This window comes from Anomalospiza imberbis, chromosome 22 (assembly GCF_031753505.1).
Source record: "Anomalospiza imberbis isolate Cuckoo-Finch-1a 21T00152 chromosome 22, ASM3175350v1, whole genome shotgun sequence".
NCBI lineage: Eukaryota > Metazoa > Chordata > Aves > Passeriformes > Viduidae > Anomalospiza > Anomalospiza imberbis.
Genome location: NC_089702.1, coordinates 3,800,253 through 3,820,921, shown reverse-complemented (window position 1 = coordinate 3,820,921; position 20,669 = coordinate 3,800,253). Strand labels below are relative to the sequence as shown.

The 20,669-nt window shown below is 63.1% G+C and overlaps 4 protein-coding genes across 6 annotated transcripts; 2 read left to right on the top strand and 2 right to left on the bottom strand.

The window, feature by feature from the left end:
* The first annotated feature begins 444 nt into the window (after nucleotides 1-444).
* On the top strand, nucleotides 445-3,031 carry LOC137487087 (uncharacterized). The gene is made up of 3 exons (XM_068212726.1): nucleotides 445-496; nucleotides 1,660-1,935; nucleotides 2,404-3,031. Exons 1-3 carry the CDS (start codon nucleotides 445-447, stop codon nucleotides 2,697-2,699), a joined length of 624 nt encoding a protein of 207 aa, XP_068068827.1. The 3' UTR covers nucleotides 2,700-3,031.
* A 1,742-nt stretch (nucleotides 3,032-4,773) lies between these two features.
* HAP1 (huntingtin associated protein 1) lies at nucleotides 4,774-12,082 on the top strand. Of its 3 annotated transcripts, none has more exons than XM_068212309.1 (15): nucleotides 4,774-4,996; nucleotides 6,874-6,950; nucleotides 7,058-7,174; nucleotides 7,278-7,378; nucleotides 7,619-7,727; nucleotides 7,863-7,941; nucleotides 8,052-8,182; nucleotides 8,258-8,332; nucleotides 8,427-8,561; nucleotides 8,641-8,708; nucleotides 8,787-8,954; nucleotides 9,128-9,444; nucleotides 9,530-9,748; nucleotides 10,178-10,280; nucleotides 11,050-12,082. In XM_068212309.1, exons 1-15 carry the CDS (start codon nucleotides 4,900-4,902, stop codon nucleotides 11,444-11,446), a joined length of 2,193 nt encoding a protein of 730 aa, XP_068068410.1. In that variant the 5' UTR covers nucleotides 4,774-4,899; the 3' UTR covers nucleotides 11,447-12,082. The 3 variants fall into 3 exon arrangements, with proteins under 3 accessions (XP_068068410.1, XP_068068408.1, XP_068068409.1); XM_068212307.1 differs by having other exon boundaries at nucleotides 4,775-4,996; nucleotides 8,427-8,564; XM_068212308.1 differs by having other exon boundaries at nucleotides 4,777-4,996; nucleotides 8,427-8,564; nucleotides 9,131-9,444.
* Nucleotides 12,083-12,154: 72 nt separating this feature from the next.
* LOC137486807 (gastrin/cholecystokinin-like peptide) lies at nucleotides 12,155-14,134 on the bottom strand. Its single transcript, XM_068212311.1, has 2 exons — nucleotides 12,499-14,134; nucleotides 12,155-12,415 (listed from the first exon to the last, which is right to left on the bottom strand). The coding sequence occupies exons 1-2, from the start codon at nucleotides 12,695-12,697 to the stop codon at nucleotides 12,291-12,293; spliced, it is 324 nt and encodes a 107-aa protein (XP_068068412.1). The 5' UTR covers nucleotides 12,698-14,134; the 3' UTR covers nucleotides 12,155-12,290.
* A 3,616-nt stretch (nucleotides 14,135-17,750) lies between these two features.
* On the bottom strand, nucleotides 17,751-18,918 carry EIF1 (eukaryotic translation initiation factor 1). Its single transcript, XM_068212310.1, has 4 exons — nucleotides 18,756-18,918; nucleotides 18,275-18,438; nucleotides 18,095-18,196; nucleotides 17,751-17,971 (listed from the first exon to the last, which is right to left on the bottom strand). The coding sequence occupies exons 1-4, from the start codon at nucleotides 18,784-18,786 to the stop codon at nucleotides 17,927-17,929; spliced, it is 342 nt and encodes a 113-aa protein (XP_068068411.1). The 5' UTR covers nucleotides 18,787-18,918; the 3' UTR covers nucleotides 17,751-17,926.
* Nucleotides 18,919-20,669: the final 1,751 nt, after the last annotated feature.

Here is a 20,669-nt window from a genome sequence, read left to right as displayed (position 1 = left end):
ACCCCGTGCCCGCGTCCCCCAGGTTGCCTTCGGGCACCCCAAATCCCCGGGCAGCTCCCGCGGGCGAGCCCCGGGCTGTGCCCAGCTGGTCCCCTCGGTTCCCCTGGGGTTATCACAGACAGCGGCTGCCCCGCAGCCGCGGGAGAATTTGCCTCGTCTCTCCCGTTCTCGCGACGCTCGGCCGCTCCTCGGGAGGTGCCCGGGCAGGAGGTGCAGGACGGCATCGGGCAGGGCAGGGAGCAGCGGGCGCGAGTCTGCACAGGCTCCTGGGGAGGTCCGAGCCAGGACCTTGCTCCTCCTGGCCCGTGTCCCATCGCTGCCCGGGACCACCGTCCTGCCCTCGCCCAGCTCCCGGGGCAGGTCCCCGGCTCATCAAACGCTGGTGGAGCGGGGACAGTGGGGTCCGGGGTCAATGGGAGCGGGGGGCGGTGGGAGCAGCGGGCGATGGGAGCTGCTCGGCACGTGTCTGAACAAGGCTTCCCCGGGGAGAGTAAATGTACGTGCAGGAGCTGGGCCAAAAGCAGACGCAGGGCTCTGGCAGTCCCGGCTGAGCTGACTCACCGGCCGGGCTCCCTCCCCGGAGCCAGCGGCAGCGCGGCACCTCGGCACGGTGGGTCCCTGTCCTTCCCTGGGGAGAAGAGGGTCTGAGGGCTTGGGGCTGGGGAGCTGCTTTCTGGGCAGCACGGTGCAGGATTGGGCCCCGAGGTCTGGTGGTCCCAGTGCCAGGACTGGGGAAGGCTGTGGGTGTGCTTTGGGATCTGCATGTTGCCTTGTGCTGTCTGTGTGTCAGGGGCGAGCAGGGTGGCCTGGTCTGGGTGCTGCGCATGTGGCAGCAACCCTGAGCATGTGCCAGGAGAGAAGGCAGTCGTGCCCTGGCATGAGCCGGGAACGAGAGGCTGCTTGTGCCACAGCCCCACAATGGTGGAGGTAGGAGCAGGGCTGGACATGTGGCAAGGGACTCGTGCAGAGGCTCCTGCCCTGCAGGGCACAGGGGCAGCAGTGCCAGCAGTGGCAAGGCCATTGGAGGTGGCCAGAGAGCAGGGATATGCTGGATTTATGGCTCGTCTCATGATGTGTTTATGATTGGGATGAGGCAGCTGCAGATGCTGCCCAGCCCTGCCCTGCACGGCACGGCAGGTCCCTGCTCTGCATCCTGGTGCCGACAGGGTGGAGGTTCACAGGTGGACTTTGCTCTTCGAGGTGGAGCTCCCCAGGGCTCTCCCTGGCACCGCTGCCGTGTCTGCCCACTGCCGGGCAACTCGACAGCTCCTCCCTGTTCGCTCCACAGGCAGCGACCCAGCAGGGACCCTGTGGGGGGCAGGGTCCTGTCCTGTCCTGTCCGGTCCTGTCCTGCCCGGCCCTGGCGCTGCTTTGGTGCTGAGCCCCCCGCGTCACGTAGCAGCCACCACAGAGCAGGTACGCTGACCCCTTGCCTCTGCCAAACCTGCCCCATATTCAGGGGTGGAGCTGAGCTGGAGTCTGTTCCCACAGCTCTCCTGTGCCATCGGCAAGGAGCAGGAACATCTGAGCCCTGGCTATGCCGTCCGGGCCCCGGTCTGGCAGATGTTGCCTCCAGGAAGGTGTTTGTCCTGTGGCAGGATTCTGGGGGATGTGGGGGTTCAGGATGTGTCGCTGGTCCCTCGAGCATCACCTGAACAGCTCCTTCCCCCCACGCAGGGGCCGGAGAAGGGACTCTGCTGCCCGCCAGCGCCGCTCCAGGGAGCCAGGGCGGACTCTCCTCATGGCAGCCAGGCCCCCACATAACACCAGCCAAACTGGACACCCCGGTCCCACGAGAGACCCTCCCCAGCCAGAGCCAACCCGTCTGCCACCTCCAGCCCAGCCCGGACTCACCTGTCACTGCCTGTCCCCACATCAGCCCAGTGTCCCACCGGTCAGACACGGGCACACGCCGCGATGCCGCGACCATCACCGGTGGGTAGAGCTGAGGGTGCCAGCGGGCCCCTTGGGGGAACTGAGGTGAGGGGGGTGAGGAGCTGGGTCTCCTTTGGGCTGTTCCTTCATCCTGTCACCGTTCTGTGGCCGGAGATGAACCATTGTCCCGGCATCCTTCACCCCACGCTGCATCCCACGCCCGCTGTCCCCAGCGCCGCTCGGCCGGGCAGAGCGTGGCCAGGAGATGGCAGCAGGACTCTGACAGTGGGGCGATGCGGGGGGAGCAGGACAGAGCTGGGGAAGGGTCCCTGAGTTCCACCATGCGGGGGACCCCCCAATCCCTACAGTAGGGGCTCTGGGGACAGAGCCAGCTGGTGGCACCAGCCCCAAACCCCCAGGGGACAGAGTGGGCTGAGAGGATGTACTCCCCTGCACAGACCCCCTGTGCAGCCCACTCCCTGCATATGCCCCCCACCCTGGGCTGACACCGTGTCCCTCTGTCCCCAGAGCTGTGCAGCGAGGATGTCCCCGAGGTGGAGATCGTCAGCCTGCTGGGCGAGCAGCTGCCCCGCTACACGCTGCGGGCTGACAGCGTGTTCGGCTATGACCACGGCGACTGGCTGAGAGCCCCCAGTGGCCCCCCGCAGCCCGTGGCCCCCCTCACCCCCCAGCAGATAGAGGAGACCCTGCAGTATTTCCGTGAGTGCCCGTGGGCAGTGGGGTTGGTGAGGGTGGTGGGCACAGGCCCAGTGTCTGTGTGGGGTCGGGACAGCGAGGACAGCCTGGGCACTAATCACTGCTAATGGGATTGATGGGCTGGATTTCCTCACCCAGAACATCCCAGGCTAATTCTGGGAGCAGCTTCTGCTGAGCCAAGCCGGATGCTGGGAGAGAGCCCCCATCATTTCCCGGGACCCCCTGCATGTCCCTGCTCCCCTGTGCTGTGCCGTGGCTCACAGGGCTGGGACACTGGTGGGCTTGGCAAGATGTGCCAGCGAATCCCAGGGCTGCTGCTCCCCCAGACTTGACAACCTGGTGCAGAGCTCAGGGCCCCTGCTGCCAGCGAAGCCTCCAGAGCTGTGGGGATCCCAGGGGGAGATCCCTGCAGCCCCCATGGCCAGGCAGGGGCAATGCCCATGGCACTGTGACGTGGCCCATTCCTGGCACGAGGTCGGGGTTCAGCAGGGGGCACAGACGGATTATCTCTGCTTTGTTTGTGCCTCTGGCCTGCGCGTGGCAGGGACAGGATTAGAGCAAGGGGCTGGGGGATGGATGTGGGGCAGTGGGAGACAGATGGGGCTGAGGCCTCCACGCACCTGCTCACGCCAGGCTGGGCTGGGGTAAATCCTCACCATGCCTTGCCTCTGCTTGCAGCCTTCCCCTTCTGGCTGCTCCCCTCTCCGTTCAGCAGGTGGTGACCATCAGCACTGCCCCCTGCAGTGGCAGTACAAGGGATTGAGCCCTAAACCCTGTCACTGTGCCATGGGGTAGGGAGCATGCAGCACCATAGGGCCCCAGCAGCCCAATCTTGCTCCATGGGGCCAGTGGTTCTCAGTCCCAGACTCCTGCAGGTCACAGATACCCAGGCCTCCAGTGCTGCTGGCACGTGCTGGAAGGGGCCCATGGCGTCATTCCTTTACTCAAACCTTTAAGCTGCCGTCAGAAATAGCCCCCTGTAATCTGCTTGTGCAGGCACAGGGAACCTGCCCAGAGGAGCAAATCCTGGGGCAGGGGATTAGGAAGAAGCAGCTCCCGCCTGTCCATGCTGAGACGCATGCTCGAGTCCTTGGGGTCCCTGGAGGATGGGTACCCAGTTGGTGGCTGTGTCATCCCAGACCTTACCAAGGGAAACTCCAGCTCCAGGAGCGGGGAGAGGCTGGGACTGAGGGCACCTGCTCCAGTCCTCACTCCAGAGGGGACTGGTGGTTATGGCAGGATGTAGCTGGGGTCAGGATCCCAATGGGTAGGAGTCAAGCAGGCAAAGGTGTGCGATGCTGAGGGGCAGCTTCAGCTGCATCCATTCACTGATTATTTGGGTGCTAACAAGGACGGGCATTGGGGCAGGTGACAAGGACAGAGCACGTTGGCATCACACCCACGTGGCCTGTGCTACGTGCCTGCCAGCTCCTCCATAATTCAGCACGCCATGATTTATTCAGTTTTACTGCTTCTGTGCTGCTTCTGCACCAGGGTGGTTGTGGGGATGAGAGGGTGCCAGCCAGGGAGTGTGGGGCATCCTGAGTGGGGCTGGGGTGGTGAATGGAGAGGTTGGAGTGGGATGGAAAGGCCCCTTTCCTGATCAGGGACCTGGCAGGTCCCAGCACTGCAATGGGTGCTGCAGGTGCAGGGTTTGTGATGTGGATGATGATGGGGGGTCCAACCCTGGGGTGGCAGAGCAGGGCTGGCCAGAAAAATGTACCCTGACCCTCATAGGGACCCCAGCCCTGCACGGTCATGGCTTTGTGCGAAGGGCCCAAAATCTCTCCCTGTCCTTCCCAAGGGGCAGAAGCCGCTGTCTGTGCGTGACCCACAGCATCAACACTGCCGAGCTGCTGCTCAGGGACCCGCAGTGTCCCTCAGCAGTAATCACCACCCGTGGGTGTGTGATGTGCCCGGGCTTCCCAGGCTATGGGTTGAGACAAGAGGTGGGACACCTGCACCAGTCCCCAAGGCTGAGCAGGGTTGTCCTGGTGGGTTCCCCAACAAGGAGCCCAGTCCTAGGGTACCTGATGGGGATCGTGTCCCTGGAGTGACCCGGGAAAACGGAATGGGCACCCCCGACCCCCGCATCGCCCCCGTTCTGCTCCCGTCCGGCCCCGCCCCCGTCCCGGTCCTGGCCCTGGCCCCGCCGCCGGGGGATGCGCCGGGCAGGTGCGCGGGGACCGGGCGATCCTATAAATAGGGGCGGGAGCGGCCGCAGCGGCTCCGCTCAGCGTGGCGGGGCTGGGCTGGGCACGGCTGGGTGGGCACAGCGGGCTGGGCGGCTGCGGTGGGCTCGGCGCGATGGAGATCTGGAGCAGCCCCGCCGCCTACGATGAGTTGAACGGGAACGCGGAGCGCGGCGGCGGCGCGGACCCCATCGCCCGGGAGCTGGAGGAAGGTGAGGGCGGCGCGGGTGGTCCCGCCCCGGGGATGGGGAAGGGGATACGGCCGCAGCAGAGCAGGGCTCCCCACGGGGAGCGGCGGGGGCCGGGGTCTCTCCGGGGCCGGGGTCTCTCCGGGGCCGGTCCGGAGTGGTCAGGGCCGGGGTCTTCCCTCGAGAGGCGCCGTCTGCTCCCCACCTGTGCGTTCTCTCCATCCCGGTCTCCCTCGCCGCCCCCTGGCCCGGGGTTGCCGCCGCCCGGTCCCTTGGGGACCCCCTGGCTCACCCCGACCCTAAGGAGACCTGTCCCCACGCCGGGAGTGGCGGGGAGAGGACGGAGGGACGGGGAGAGGGGCCCTGCCAGGTCTGCGTGTGCCCGTGGGGAAGGGCGTCCCTCCTGCCGTGGGAATGGGGTCCTCCCTGCCGCACCCCCCCGGATCGGGCCCGTGGATGGATGTTTACATGTTCGCCAGCGCTGCAGCCCCCGTCTCCCAGGGCCAGCCGCTCGCTCCAACCGTAACGATGCTCATGCTCTAATTATTTCCAATTAATGGCTCAGAGGCCTGACGAGGTGCAGTTGGGGACCCCCGCGGGGAGCGGGTCCTGTCGGGGCGCAGAGAGGGGGATGAGGCTGGGGCTGGCCCTTCTCCCCATGGCCGCATTTGGGGTACGTGCCCTCTGGGGCATGGGGAGCAGCCGGGGCAGTGAGGACTGGACGGGACCGGGGTGGCGAGTGGGGGCATTGCCATGACAACACACTCACCATTACACAACCCCAGCTGGGGAGGCCTAATGGGATTTGTGTGGCTGAGCTTCCCCGTTAACCCACTTCCTCTGCACGACTGCGGGGTGGCTGTGACTGGGGACGCGGGTGGGGGCCCTGAGCGCAGCCAGCGCTGCTCTGCCAGGGGAAACCGAGGCACAAACCCTCGGGGCAGCAGAGCATCAGAAAGGGCATCGTGAATGCTGTGTGCTGTGGGCAGGGTGTGGGGTACAGGCGGGTCCCGGGCTGTAAGCAGGGTCTGGGGCGCGGGCAGGGCTCGGGGCTTTGCGCCTGCTCCCGGCTCCCTCCGGCCGCACGGCTCCAGCGCCGCCGTCTGGGTGCGTGCCCGGCGCTGCCTGGCAGCGCCTGCGGCCGCAGTTGGCAGGATCCGCACCGGGGGGACCGACGTCTCCCTGCTTGCACCTCCTCTCCCTGCCAGAGACCCAGGGAGCAGCGGGGGGAGGCAGAGCTGTCGCTGGGGCCCGGCCTGACGCGGTGGTGCTGCCGTGGGGGGCAGCTGTCCGTTCCCCCGGCGTCCTGTCCGCAGCTGCCCCTGTTGCTGTGCGGGTTGTGTTGTGCAGCTGCAGGGGCATCGGGTGGGCGCGGGCTGCAGCATCCCCTCCCCCAGAGAGAAATTAGGGCAGGGGGGGATCTGGGGGAGGGGGCTGGGGACAGATTGGAGGGGACGCCGCCTGTGAGCCCGGCTCGGCACGGTGCCACCCACAGCTATTTATACTGGAGCTCCAGCCTGCTTTCTGCTGGAGATGTCACCTCCGATCCCGTCTCCGCTGCTGCCCTTCCCTGTTTCCCCTTTCTGTCTGTGAGTCCTGCAGTGGGGCTGGCGCTGTGCCTGTGCTGAGGTCGTGGGGTCAGCAAGGGGGCCCAGCATTTTTCTTGCCACCCCAAGGTGGGGGCAGGGTTAGGGGTGAGGTGTGAGCCCCCCATTTCCCATGATGCTGTCCCAGCTGTGGGGATCCCTGCCTGCCTCTGCCTGGCACTGCGTGAGGTGCCACCCAGCAGACTAAAGGTCCTTTTTGGAGAACACCCTGGGGCAGCCTTGGGGGGACAGTGCTGAGCCCCTGAGTCAGTGCTCCCACAGTGTGGGGGTTCACCTTCTGGCCCTCTCCCCCAGTCCTGTGTGCTGAGCGGGTGGTCAGGATCACGAAGACCTACCACGATATTGACGCTGTCACCAACCTGCTGGATGAGGTATGTTGGAGATCCCACCTGTGTGAGGGCTGGTGGGACCCTGGGGACACAGGGGTGAGGACTGGGGAAGGGATGAATCCCAGCTGAGGCAGACCTGCCCCTTGCAGAAAGAGCGTGACCTGGAGTTAGCAGCACGTATTGGGCAGTCCCTGCTGAAGCAGAACCGGAGCCTGACTGAGCGCAATGAGCTCCTGGAGGAGCAGCTGGAATTGGCCAAAGAGGAGGTAATGGCTCCTGGGCACAGGTCTGGGCCTTGGCCCCCTGTGTGCCCCTCTGGAGGCAGCTGTGGTCCCCTCGGCCGTGTCCCGAAGCACTTTGTCTCTCCAGATTGCGCAGCTGCGCCATGAGGTCTCCATGCGGGATGACCTTCTCCACTTCTACACCACCACGACGGAGGAGAGCGAGCCCACCACCACCACGTCCACACCGTGAGTGGGGGTCCCTGTGCTGCCACTCACCTGGAGCAGAACTGCTCCTGTGGGTTGGGCAGGAGCCATTCCTAGGGTAGCACTGGCCACGACCCTTCTCTCCCTTGGTGGCCGTGGGTCCAACCCCACAGAGCTTGGTCCCTGCAGATGCCTGGGAGCCGGGGGAGCGGGCAGGGGTCTGAGTGGGCAGCCCCACCCTGCCTGCACTGCGGGTGCTCAGGCCATCCCTGCTGTCCCCAGGCTGCGCAGGCACGAGTCCTCGCTGTCCTTGCAGCAGTACTTCCAGTACGACACCTTGCAGCAGAAACTCAAGTGCCTGGAGGAGGAGAACCAGAAGCTCCGTATGGAGGTGAGCAGAGCCAGCCGGCAGATGCCCCTCGGTGCCCACCTATGCCCTGCTCTCTATGGGGGGACCCGAGCTGCCCCCTCAGGGAGACAGGAGGTCCTGCCTGTCACACTCAGCCCATCCAACCCTCTCCCCCAGGCCACCAACATCGCCACTGAGACCTGTCAGTACGAGGACCAGGAGCAGCAGCTGATGATTGACTGTGTGGAGCAGTTTTGTACGTAGGGCTCGGGGGTCTGCAGGCACTGCCCAGCGGGCACTGCCCAGCTGCGTGGGCTGGGGCCGGGGACCGTGCCCCGGCGGTGACAGACCCCGGCCCTCCCGCAGCCGAAGCGAGCCAGCAGGTCGTTCACCTGTCGGAGGAGCTGGCGCACAGGGCGGAGGACGCGGCGCGGCAGCAGGAGGAGATCACCCAGCTCCTGGCGCAGGTGGCGGACCTGCAGCAGAAGTGTCGCACGGTGAGGGTCCCCTGCCCATGCCGGGGGGAGGGGGGTGCGGGCACAGCGCCCTGACCCGGCCGCTCCTGCCCGCAGTACGGCTCCGAGGTGGAGGAGCTCCAGCAGCACCTGAGCGCGGCCAAGGAGGTGCAGCAGCAGCTCCGGATGGAGGTGAGCCCGGGGGAAGCCGTGGGAGCCCGGCCTGGTTGGGGGTCCTGCCCCGCTGCCCCGGGGCCGTGCTCCAGCTGTGCCCGCGTCCTCGCAGCTGCGGGATCTGCAGGAGAAGTACGCGGAGTGCGGCGGGATGCTGCAGGAGGCCCGGGAGGAGGTGAAGAGCCTGCGGAGCCGCAGCCTGCCCAACAGCACCGTGAGCCGCTACAGCGCGGCCAGTCTCCTGCCCGTGGTGAGCGCGGGGGCCGGGCGGCAGGGGGGGACCCTGCTGTCCCCCCAGTACTGACACTGCGTACCCCGGTCCCCAGGACTCGCTGGCGGCTGAGATCAAGGGGATGATGAGGAAGAGGACAGACAGCTCCTCCTCAGACTACAAGTGAGTGCTGTCATCGGTGGCTCGTGCTGTGCCGTGGGACAGGGGTCCGGCTCACCCTGAGCTGCTTCCTGCCCACAGGAGCTACCAGCGCGTCTTTGAGACGGTGAAGGCCGTGAACCAGGCAGCCAAAGCCAAGTCCTGCTCTGAGTCTCCCCACCATGTTCCAGGCTCCAAGCAGTTGTCCACTGCCCACTCTGGGGGGGCCAGCACCCCCCACACCAACTGCTCCGGCTCGGAGGGTGCCCAGTGAGTGCTGGGGTGGGGGGGAACGGGGCCAGGTGGGACGGCGGCTGCTTCTGCACAGGAGCTGGGGTGCTGCTGAGCTGCTGGAAGCAGCCTGGAGCAGAGAGGGTCTGGCTGGGGCCCAGCACAGCCTGAGGCGCAGGGTAGGACTGCAGCCCTAACGCTGTGCCCGCCAGCAGGGCCGAGGGGGCCGGCGAGGAGTCCCGGGCAGCCCCGGGCCGGCAGGACCTGGAGGCGGCGGTGCAGCGGCTGTCGCTGCGGCAGCAGAGCCACGTCTCCGAGGAGCGCTCCTTCTTCGAGGCCGAGCGGGAACGCAAGCTCTGGCGGCTGAGAGATGGGGCGAGCTCCAGTGGCTTCCTCACCCCCGAGGGCAGCGTCGTCTCCACTGGGACCAACTGCTCGGGGGGCTCGGAGCTCACCGCTGGCTCCGGCTTCTCCCTGGGCTCCCTCACCTACTTACCCGACAAACTGCAGATTGTGAAGCCGCTGGAAGGTGAGGGGCAGAGGGGGTGCGGAGCTGCAGGTGCTCTGAGGGTCCAGCACCCCCACCTGAGTTCCCCCCGGCCGTGTCCCCCCAGGCTCTGTGACACTCCACCACTGGCAGCAGCTGGCACAGCCCAACCTGGGTGGCATCCTGGTGCCCCGTCCCGGGGTGCTCACCAAAGACTTCAGGCAGCTGGACATCGACCTGGAGGAGGTCTACAGCCTCAATGACCTGGAGGAGGACGATGTGGACGCCAGCTCCTTCCAGCTGCTCCCTACCTCAACACCTGCCAAAACCAAGGAGCGCCCCAGGGGTGAGCGGGGGGTGAGGGGACGGAGGGGACACAGCCCCCGGGGTGCCCCTACCCTTCTGTCTCAGCTGGCCCTCGCCTCCCCCCGTGCTCTCCCCTCTTGCAGCAGCCTGTCCCTGCCACACAGCTGTCCCCACGGGGATGCTCCGCCTGCAGCTGCGCAAGGGCCATTCTGGGGCAGCTGCCCCGGCGGGATGAGCCCTCGCCATCGCCCTGGCGAGCCCCTGCTGCCCCCCGGCTGCCTGGAAGGGGCCGGTTTGGGACAAACGGCATCTTTCTGTGCTGGCTGCCCCCTCTGAGCAGGGACCAGACGCAGTTGCTGCTGGAGCTGTGCCCCATGCAAGGAGCTTCCAGCCCAGCTTTGGCTGTCCTGCCTGCCCTCTGCCGTGCCCTCCACCTGTGCCCTGACCCCTTGTCTCCTGTCCCTTCCAGTGTTCCTCTCTGTTAACAACCTCCCCCAGACCCCGTCTACCTTCACCATCACCACCTGCCACATCCTCCACCCCACCACTGCGATCACCACGGTGACACCCAGGTAAGGCGCGTGGCCCCCGCCGCCTGCGCTGCCTGCACCAGCCCCGGCCCCGCCGCGCCCCCCGAGCTCTCTCCTCCTCCCCCCCGCCCCGCCTGGCTCCCTGCAGCTCGAGGAAGGGGCAGGCCGGGGGGCACCTGCAGCCCCCGATGCTCTGAGAGGTGCCAGCACTAGAAATATCCCCAAATCTGGCTGCTGGGGTGTCTTTGTGCCCGGGGCTGGCACCCCGAAGGAGATTGGGACCAGCCCCCCTTCCTCTGCACTGCGGCACCCCGATGGATGGAGAGCTTTCCTCGGGTGGGCTCGCCCAGGGGAGCAGCACCCCGGGCACGGAGCAGCGAGTGCTCCTGGCACTCTGGGGAACCGACACAGCTTTCCTCCCTCCACACTTGGGCAGCAGCCAGGAACTTTTCGCAGCCGGGTGCTGGGCTGTCCCTTCATTAATAGGCACCGGTGATTAGCCCTAATGAGCCCCCCTAAGGCTCGTTGGGGGTTGGTGTGAGCTGGAGTTCACTGTTAGACAAAACCCTGGTGTCTGGAAATAGCTTGTGGAGCAGTGACTGTGTCCCAGTCTCTCCTGGCTGCTGAGGAGCAGCCCCCAGCACTCCTCTGTGAGCTTTGGGGCGCAGCACAGGGGTCTCCTACAGCCCAAGGCTCTTTAGGTGAAGAAGGGGGTCCTGCTCTGCCTGCAGCCCTGCCTGGCCCCTTCAGCAGCTTCCCCCAGGACAGGGCCCCCAGCTGATCCCCACTTCTGCTCTCTCTTCTCCTCCAGTCTGTATCATGCCGTCGTGCCTTCTTGTGGGTCCTTTGAGGGGCTGAGCCTCAGCAGCCCCTCACCAGAACAGACTCCCCCCACACTGGCGCTTGGCCCTGGACCCCCGAGCACCCCCCTGGGACTCTTCAGGCTCTTGCTGGGGCGAGATTCCCACTTGGCACCAGGGACTGGATCATGGTGGGCCCCCTCCCTCCACTCCCAGGACCCTCAGCATCCTGAACCACAGCCCTCCCCTGTGTCCAGGGATCAGGATGGACCCCCAGCCAGGAGCAGCACCTTCAGCTGGAACCTGGTGGAGAAGCTGCAGCGCCTGGGTCTGGACAAGGTGGTGGCCCAAGGGGAGGCGTCCTGTGCCCGGCCAGAGCCCAGAGGGGCCTGGGGCACCCAGAAGTGACACTGCTGCAGAGCCCCCAGGCTCAGGGTGCGACATGTCCTCTTCCTCACCCATCCATGGGGAAATGGAGACAGGACAAGCTTCAGCCTCAGCTCCTGGTGCTGCCCCAGCTCCATCAGCACTCCTGGCACCAGCATGGGGGGCTTTGCCCTGGCTGCAAGGACAGAACCCACCACTGCTCCCCATGTATGGGGGGTACAGGGGGTGCTGGCTGACCCCTCTCCCTGCTGGGGGAGCCTGGACCCTTCACAGGAGCCAGTTTCTGGCAATAAAAACTGTTCCTGCTTTCTGCTGAGCCTGTCTGCAGAGCGAGGGGCAGCTTGGCCCATTTGGGGCTGTCCAGATGCTGCAGTGAAGGGCGACGCCCAGTCTGAGCTCGGGTGTGTCCTGGGGCAAGCTGCTGGGGCCAGGGAGAGACCCCTGCACCCTGGGCTGGGCCCCTGGCCAGCACCTGGACTGGCCTGGCTTTTAAAGGGAATGGTGGTTTAGCTCTTTTCCTGCTCACTGAATAGCAATAGTAGCAGCACCCACAGCTTGGGACGTTTCTGGGGGTGCATCTGTTGCTCCCCCCCAGCTGTATCCCTCCCTCCAAGCTGTGCCCTATGCCCTGGCAAATAAATGTGAAGTCACAGAGCAGCTGCTGTGTGCTGTGTCTGCTGCCACGTTCGCTGCCGTGCAGTTCGGTCTCTGCCCTGTGCGTCCCTCTGGGGCTGGGGGCACATCCCCTCTGCCCGTCCTCCCAGGCTCTCCCCAGCACAGCCAGGCCGTAGTGCCAGAGTTTTATTGAGGGGAAGGGCTCGCACTGAGTGCGGCAGTGCTCTGCCTGGCCAGTCCAGCCCAGCAGCTACGCAGCACCAGCCTCGTCCTCAGCACTGCGGCGGCCGAAGTCCATCCAGTCGGGGTAGTAGTGGTCGTGCAAAGCCTCCATCCCCTCATCCTCGTGCACAAAGGCCTTGTGCTTGTTCAGCTCTGCCAGGGCAAAGGCAGCAGTTAGAGCTGGCACGGGGGCCAGGCTGTGCCCCCGAGTGCTGGCCACCCTGAGCTCCCAGTACCTGTGAGGACGTGGGGCAGGAACTGGGACAAGAGGTGCTGCTGCTCCTGGGACAGGTACTCGGGCCAGTCCCGCCGGACCAGGCTGGGGGGGTGCTGGTGGGGGTCCCCCATGGCAGCTGGTGCCTCTGCTGCTGGCCGGCACAGGCAGGTGGCCACGGCGAGGGCGAGGACGAGCCCGAGGCACAGCGGCACCTTCATGGCTGTGGGGAGACTGAACGGGGTGGGGAAGTGGGGCAGCTGCGGCCCCCAAACTGGGACATGCTCAGCCTGTGGTGAGGGTGGCCTGGGCACTCAGCCCCAGCCCAGGGACAGTTCACAGTCTCCTCTGTCCCTCCCTTTGTGTCCCCAAGTCCCCTCCATCCCTTTCACCTTCTCCCCAAGTCTCCTCCATCCCTCTCTCCTGGCTGGTCCCCAATTCCCCTAGAATCAGAGTCAAGGCAGGATCCGTAAGGATCAAGTCCCACTCCTGGCTCCTTGCAAGGATGCTGAAAACTAAAGCAGGTAGCTAAGAGCATCATCCAGCTCCTCCTTGAACTCAAACAGCTGGGGAGCTGGGTTCTCCTCCCCAGGGCATGGCCAGGCCCCCCAGATCCCCTCCGTTCCTCTTAGTGGGTCTCTGAGTTGCTTTGTCCCTCCCTTCTGCTCCTGAGGTTTTCTCCATCTCTCTCTCTCTCCCAGCTGGTCCCCAAGTCACCTGCAGACAGTGGCAGAGCCCTGTGAGACTCACCTGTGGGTTCTGAGGCTCAGCAGGGTGTCTCTGGTGGGTGTCCCAGTGGCTGGTCCGGGTGGGTCTCAGGGGGTGTCTCTCTCCAAGATCACCCCAGCTCAGTCCTGCTTTTAAAGGCCCTGCCGGGGCTGCCACACCCCAGGGCGGCTCCACACCCATCCACCCACCCCCGGGGGGGCCCTCGGGCATCTGTGCGTGCTCACAGCCACACAGCTCGACAGCCAGCTCCACATATCCACACACACAGGCACCCGTGTCCATACACATGCCCAGGGTATGTTCATGGCTGGCTGTACATGGACACGCATGAACACAAATCCCCCCAGTGCAGCTACCAGGGCACTGTGCCTCGGCTGCACATTTGTACAGAGCAGCAGAGCTCTGTGTGCAGCTGGACATGCTCATGCGTTATTATATAATAGCAACTACACAGTATAATACAGTACACTGCAATGGTGTGTGTGTATATATATATATATTGATATAAATACATATAGAAATAATACCATATAATACATAAGATTTTATACAGTATAAAATACATTTATATATATATATATATATGATGTGTACATTTCTAATAGATAACATAGCTGATGCATCTATGTAAATACGTTCAGGTATCCATACGTACACAGACTCACAGCTATAGGCATGGACACACGTGTGCACATGTGTGTGTTTATATGGATGATGACTACATGAGGAAATTGCACATCATGGACTGATGGAGGGTGTGTGCAGTGGGGTGGATGCATAAGGAACACCATGACATATCTCTATATATGTATCCACGCATGCATGCACATATACATATGTATGTATGTATAGAAACACGTGTATATGTATAAATAGATATGAATGCTTACATAAATATACATATGTTTATATGTATGTTTATACATGTGTGTATATACATACACACATACATATATATATCTTTATATATATCTTTTTATATATATATACACATACATACACACACATACATATACATATACATATACATACACACACATATATACATATATATACATATATATATACACACACATATATATATACACATATATATATATATACACATATATATACATATATATATACATATATATATATATACACACATATACATACATACATACATACATATATATACATATACATATACATATATACATATATACATATATATATGTATACACAGACATGTTGGACTCCATGATTTTTGGTTTTGGAGGTCTTCCCTAACCGAGATTATTCTGGGATTATGTATAAATATATATATATATATATGTATATTTGTACACATATATCTAAACGTGTACACATTTATACATACATATGCACATTTATAAATAGCAATATATGTGCATATATAAACACACAAGCACATGTATATATGTGCACACAGAAGGATGTGCGTGCCCATTCGTGCATTCTCACGTGTGTGTCTGTCTGTCTGTACACACACACACACACACAGGTGTGTCCCCACACCCTGACACCCAGGTGTGTGCCTGTTTATTACGTGTGTTGTGCCAGGGCTGGGGCTGTGCAGACTTGGGGGCTGTGTCTGTGAGTGTGTGTGAGGCCCCTCACCAGGACACAGCCCTAGAGCAGCCCATTCTGCAGCTCTGGATCTCTCCCTGCACCTCGAGAAGCTTTGGGGTGCTGTGGCAGGAGAGGGCCCCACTCACTCTCAGAGCCCCCCGAAGATCCTTGCCTGTTTCCACCCACCCCACCACTGGATATGGATGGCTCCTGCTGCCTGTATTGACCCCCCATCAGTGTATTTGTAGAGACCATTTGTCTCCCTCCCTCAATTAACGCTGTGAGAGACATCCTGGGCTGGGGCACGTCACTTTCCCGTGTCCCGGTGTCCCTAATGAGCCGTGTCGCTGCTCCTCAAACACCCCCAAAACAAATGGGCTTTGGATGGCCGGGAGGCAGCGGCGCCCAGCACCCCGCGGCCATCGATCGCTCGCTCCACCGAGCACGTTGCACAAGGAACAAACAAATTGTTTTCCAATTTCTGGCTTTTAATGGCTCAATCTGGACCAAATGAGCCGTCAGGGTGATGGGGACACGGCGACCACTCCCTCCAGGGCCACGGGCTTGGCATCACCCTGACGTAGGTTTGTTACCAGCCTGTGGGCATTCAGGCTGGACCCTTCTCCAAGGCTGAGCTGGAGGATGGACCAAGCTCCCCCCTCCCCTACCTGCCTGGGGGTAGCTGTCCTGGCAGTGGCCAAATCTGTCGGCAGCCTGGCAAGTCCACCGGGGAGAAATCCGGGCTGGACCTGCTCGGACACGCGAGGGGCACAGGAATTCTTGGTGCAGCAGCAGCAGAGATTGGGTTGTGTCAGGCAGTGGGCACAAACACACACCCTGGAGTGAATGCTGGCCTTGGTGCTGTCAGCACCTGCTCTCAACATGCAGGGCTGGTCAGGTGTCTGCCAGCACCAGCTCCCCGAGGTACGGGCAGGGCTGGAGGTCACTCCAAGGGATGGCCAGGGCTGGAGGTCACTCCATGGCATGGGCAGGGCTGGAAGTCACTCCAAGGGATGGGCAGGGCTGGAAGTCACTCCAAGGGATGGGCAGGGCTGGAGGTCACTTCCAGGCACAGGCAGGGCTGGAGGTCACTCCAAGGGATGGCCAGGGCTGGAGGTCACTCCAAGGGATGGGCAGGGCTGGAGGTCACTCCAAGGGATGGACAAGGCTGGAGGTCACTCCATGGCATGGGCAGGGCTGGAGGTCACTCCAAGGGATGGCCAGGGCTGGAGATCACTCCATGGCATGGGCAGGGCTGGAGGTCACTTCCAGGCACGGGCAGGGCTGGAGGTCACCTCCAGGCACAGGCAGGGCTGGAGGTCACCTCCAGGCACAGGCAGGGCTGGAGGTCACCTCCAGGCACAGGCAGGGCTGGAGGTCACTCCAAGGGATGGGCAGGGCTGGAGGTCACTCCAAGGGATGGACAAGGCTGGAGGTCACTCCAAGGGATGGGCAGGGCTGGAGGTCACTCCAAGGGATGGACAAGGCTGGAGGTCACTCCAAGGGATGGGCAGGGCTGGAGGTCACTCCAAGGGATGGACAAGGCTGGAGATCACTCCATGGCATGGGCAGGGCTGGAGGTCACTTCCAGGCACGGGCAGGGCTGGAGGTCACCTCCAGGCACAGGCAGGGCTGGAGGTCACTCCAAGGGATGGGCAGGAATGGAGGTCACCCTCTGTGCACGCACAGCTGTTTTGCATAATTGCAGCAATTTGGTTTCCAAGAGCAAAGTCTCCCAGGAAAGCAGCAGTGAACTCAGTGCTCGTGAGCAGCACATGGGAGATGGGGGTCATTGTGGCTGTGGGTGAAGAGCCAGGACCTGCTCTGGGGGGCTGCCAGGAGCAGGAGCAGGTGACCAGCGTGGGAGCAGCAGCCCAGGACACCCCTGCCCTCCGTGCTGCAGGACAGATGGGCTGGGGGCAATGGGAGAGGACCCCAGGATTCCCTGTGCACTCTTGGGCATTTCAGTGCACCTCGCACCGCTCCTGCGCCAGAGGCACCTGCCAGCCCCCAGAACCATTGCTGCCCTCAGCCGGTGCTGTCTACTGAGATGTCATTCTTGCTTGTTGAGCTTGAGCTCAGAAAATAAAGACAGCTCTCAGCCCAGGACCTGTGGCAGAGCCTGACCCGGGTGGCAGCACCTCCTCCTCCTCCCCAGAGCAATTTCTGGGAAGCAGAAGTGCTGACCCTGCCCACGGGACTGAGAGAACACAGCGAGCACAGGAGACAGGCAGGGAATGACTCAGCAGCCACCCACTCCTCTCCTCGGCCTTCCCTCGGCTCCCAGCAGGAGCAGCAGACAGCAGCAAGGGAACTTCCTCTTCCTGCAGCGGGCCAGAGTGTGGGGCAACCCCCAGGGCAAGGGAACCCCCCAGGCCCCTGAGCACCGAGGCTGCAGCACTGCTGGCGAGAGGAGAAGGTGCTCTGGTCCCTGGGAGCAATGGAACCCACCACGCACGGGCTTCTGAAAACCGGTTTTATTTCAGTAACTTTAAATACATTACAATAAAACATCAGAAATGACACCAAAGCCATGTTACTGCACAGGCTGAGAGACAGCAGCCACAAGGCTCTGCAGCTCCAGCTCCAGGGATGCTCACGTTAGTCCAACATCCAGCCCCGGTGACAGCTCCTCCACGTACCTGGTACCTCAGGGCTCGCAGGTACTGGCACCTGAGCTGCAGCCATTGTGCCTCCAGGCCACTCTTCTGTCACTCCTTCCAAGCCAGGCTTCCCCAAATCCCTCTGCCTCTGGGAGCCAGCACTGCCCAGAGGGACGGCGCCGTGTCCTGGTGCCACCAGGCAGGACACGACTCCCCCCTGCCAGGACGGAAGCACAGCTGGGCTGAGGAATCATCAGGACAGGCCGAGTCCCTGGGCTTAGCTGGGAACAGCTGGAACTTTTGGCTTCAGGCTGGATGGTGCCAGCGCCCGCGCTACCTCTGGGAAATGAGGGACAGCCAGACGAGATAGCATGGGCTCGTGTCAGTTTATTACATCACCAATTACAACAGTCCAGACTCGGCAGTGGACCCAAGATCGTTACATTACACAAACCGGCTGGTTTTAAACTTATGGCAAGGGACAGGTGGGAATTTCATGGTAAGGATATCTTCTTGCATAAAGCTCCAGTGGACCACAGGCACTTAAAACCCGTGGACTTTCAGCTGGTCGTCCTTAGCCAGTCCAATCTGCAAGACAAAACGCATTCACAGCACGGAGTGATGCTTCTGCACATCCAAACGCAGCCCACACCCAGGGACCCGCGATTTAACCAGCTCGTGCTGATTTCAGCGAGGCTGAAGGCGTCCTACCTCCACAAGGAACTGGCAGATGTTCTTGCGCTGGTCACCCTGCAACTGAATCACTTCTCCATACTCGGGGTGCTCAATTACAGTACCATTGCAGGCAAATTTCTGCAGCAAACACACAAAAACTTCCTTAGCACCACAAACATCCCTGCCGGGCGTGGCAGGCCCCCCCCGAAGCCCCACCTTCTTGAAGGCCTTCACCAGTTTCTTTTTATCGTAGTCATCCGCGATGCCCTGGACTGTGGTGAGGGTCTTCCTGCCGTTGCGCTGCTGGATCCTTATATGGATGTAGTCCTCAGTGCCGGCCGGGAGCAGGTCATCACCCTTACTTGCATCCGCAAAGGGGTCTGCGGGGAGCGCCGTCAGGCCCCGCCCCGCCAACGCCCCATTGGCCGCCTCGCCCGCCCATCACGCCGAGACCACCCCCCCATTGGCCGCCGCGCCCGCTCGTCACACCCCGGCCCCGCCCCCCCGCCCGTCACGTAGAGTTCCCGCCCCCGCCCCCAGCCCATTGGCTGCCGCACCCGCCCGTCAAGCTCGGGCCCCGCCCCCGCCCCCCCCCCCGCGGCTGACGCAACCGGGCCCGGAATAGCAACTGCGCCACGGGGCGGGGCCGGGGCGGGGCCCGCGCGCTCCCCCGGCCCCGCCGCACAAAGGGCCTCACCGAAGGGCTGGAGGTTCTGGATAGCGGACATACGATACGCTTCCCTTCCCTCGGCGGAGGCGGCGGCGGCGGCGGCGGCGGGGGCGGCTCTGGCGGCGGGAGCGGCTCTGGGCGGAGGATGCTCTCGCGGCGGCGGCTCGAGGCGCTGTCAGGGGGGCGGGACTGTCGCCGACCGCTTATATATCGCCCCTCCGTGACGTCATCGCGCACGGCGAACGAGGGCGATGATTGGCCGCCGCGCGGGGGCGTCAGGACGTATGGGGCGAACGCGGCCGCGCCCCGGCTGGCGGGGGGAGCGGGGCGCATGCGCAGGAGGAGGGCCCGGCAGCGCGCGGGGCGGCGCGTGCGCAGTGCGGGGCCCGGGCCGGGCCCGGGACCCCCGGGACCCCCGTTCCCCCTCAGAGCCGCCTCCGCCGCCCCGGAGACCCCCGGGGGCCCCAAAATCCTCCCGGGACCCTCAAAATCCTCCTGGGGCTCCTACCGTCCTCCCCGAGACCCACAAAATACCCCCATGAACCACAGAGTAGTCCCCGCGAGCGCTCCAACGCCTCCAGCTCCCCTTGGGGCTCCCCTCCAAAGAACACGGTACGCCCCGAAACCCTCACGGCGCTCCCAAATCCCCTCCAGCCCTCGCAAATTTTCTTGGGGCCCTCCAACTCTCCGTGAAACACCCTTTGTAATGCCCCCCAAAACCTCTCTGGGACCCCGAACTTCCCTGGGAGCCCCAGAATCCCCCAACCCCTCCTCAATTTTCCTAAAATCTCCTTGGGGACCCTCAAAAGACTGATCCCCTTTCCTACTGGCCCCCTCACTGGCCACTCATTGTCCAGCCAAGGTGACCACCTCCCTGGGAGGGCTGCAGGAGCCGGGGGCAGCTTGCCCATTCCCAGCCCTGCGTCCATCACATCCATCCAGCACGGCAGCCCAGGGCTACCAGAGCCATCTGGGGCTTCCGTGGCCACTGCAGGTGTTTCCCTGGCCACCAACACGTGCGGAGAGGCCCTGGGTGCTGCCTGCCCAGTGCTTCATCTCCCGGTGTCAGGAACACGCAGAGGTCCCGCAGCCCAGCCTGGGGTGACACGGCCGTGCCCGGCCCAGGGTGGCCGGCCCAGGCCGGGTTGGCCTCGCTGAGCCTGGCACAGCCTGGTCACCCCGCTGTGGCCGCAGTGCTGCGGGCACGGCGCGAGCCCGGGTCCCCTGGTGCTGGAGCCGCAGGCGGGGAACGCTTGGAGCTGTGGCTGTGGGTTTGTTCCCGGGGTTTGTCACTGGCTGGCCCCCGCTGGCACCTGCAGCACGCAGAGAGGTGCTGACAGAGAGGAGGGTGCAGTCCCCAGGCTGCTGGCGGGGAGGTGCTCACTTCTGGAGCGGGCCTGGGGCTCTGCTGCCGAAGGGAAGCGCTGGAGGTGTCGCCAGAATGTGACGGGAAAGGAAGGTTTTCCTCTTTAAACGAGTGAAATCAATCCCCTGGCACTGCTCAGCCTGGCAGGCCTTGGCAAAGCTCAGCCTGTGCGGGGTGAGCTCAGTTCCTTTTGCTGTCAGTCCTGAGCGCTGGCCCATCCCACCCTGGCTCCTGGGGGATCAGCACATCCCAGTCATGGTGCTGGGGAAGGGGCAGTCCCTGTCCTTCTGCAGTGAGAGACTCAGGTGTTCTTGGGAGTCGGCTCAGGAGGGCAGTGAGCCCAAAGGGGCCCGAACCAGGGTCAGTGGGAGCTGGTGATCCCAGCTTTAATCCTGTTCCTCACTCCTCATTTTAGGTCCTGCAGCCTGGCTCGCAGTGTTAGGACTGAGCTGCTAAACACGGCCATTCCATGGCTTTCCCAGTGCTGCTGCGGATAAACCCCCAAACCGGAGGGTGTGTCCCTGCCGTGGCTCAGCCAGCATGCGGGCTGCTGCCACAGGAACATCACATCCCGC

Bases quoted from the DNA above. Each gene is read 5' to 3' on its own strand.
- LOC137487087 (XM_068212726.1), top strand. From the start codon at position 445: ATGGGAGCTGCTCGGCACGTGTCTGAACAAGGCTTCCCCGGGGAGAGT. The intron at 497-1,659 runs GTACGTGCAGGA...TCACCTGAACAG, and splicing joins CTTCCCCGGGGAGAGTAAAT to CTCCTTCCCCCCACGCAGGG. The intron at 1,936-2,403 runs GTGGGTAGAGCT...CTCTGTCCCCAG, and splicing joins CGATGCCGCGACCATCACCG to AGCTGTGCAGCGAGGATGTC.
- EIF1 (XM_068212310.1), bottom strand. From the start codon at position 18,786: ATGTCCGCTATCCAGAACCTCCAGCCCTTCG. The intron at 18,197-18,274 runs GTGGGGCTTCGG...TGTTTGCTGCAG, and splicing joins TGGTGAAGGCCTTCAAGAAG to AAATTTGCCTGCAATGGTAC. The intron at 17,972-18,094 runs GTAGGACGCCTT...TTTGTCTTGCAG, and splicing joins TCTGCCAGTTCCTTGTGGAG to ATTGGACTGGCTAAGGACGA.
- HAP1 (XM_068212307.1), top strand. From the start codon at position 4,900: ATGGAGATCTGGAGCAGCCCCGCCGCCTACGATGAGTTGAACGGGAAC. The intron at 4,997-6,873 runs GTGAGGGCGGCG...CCTCTCCCCCAG, and splicing joins CGCCCGGGAGCTGGAGGAAG to TCCTGTGTGCTGAGCGGGTG. The intron at 6,951-7,057 runs GTATGTTGGAGA...TGCCCCTTGCAG, and splicing joins TCACCAACCTGCTGGATGAG to AAAGAGCGTGACCTGGAGTT.
- LOC137486807 (XM_068212311.1), bottom strand. From the start codon at position 12,697: ATGAAGGTGCCGCTGTGCCTCGGGCTCGTCCTCGCCCTCGCCGTGGCC. The intron at 12,416-12,498 runs GTACTGGGAGCT...TTGCCCTGGCAG, and splicing joins CCTGCCCCACGTCCTCACAG to AGCTGAACAAGCACAAGGCC.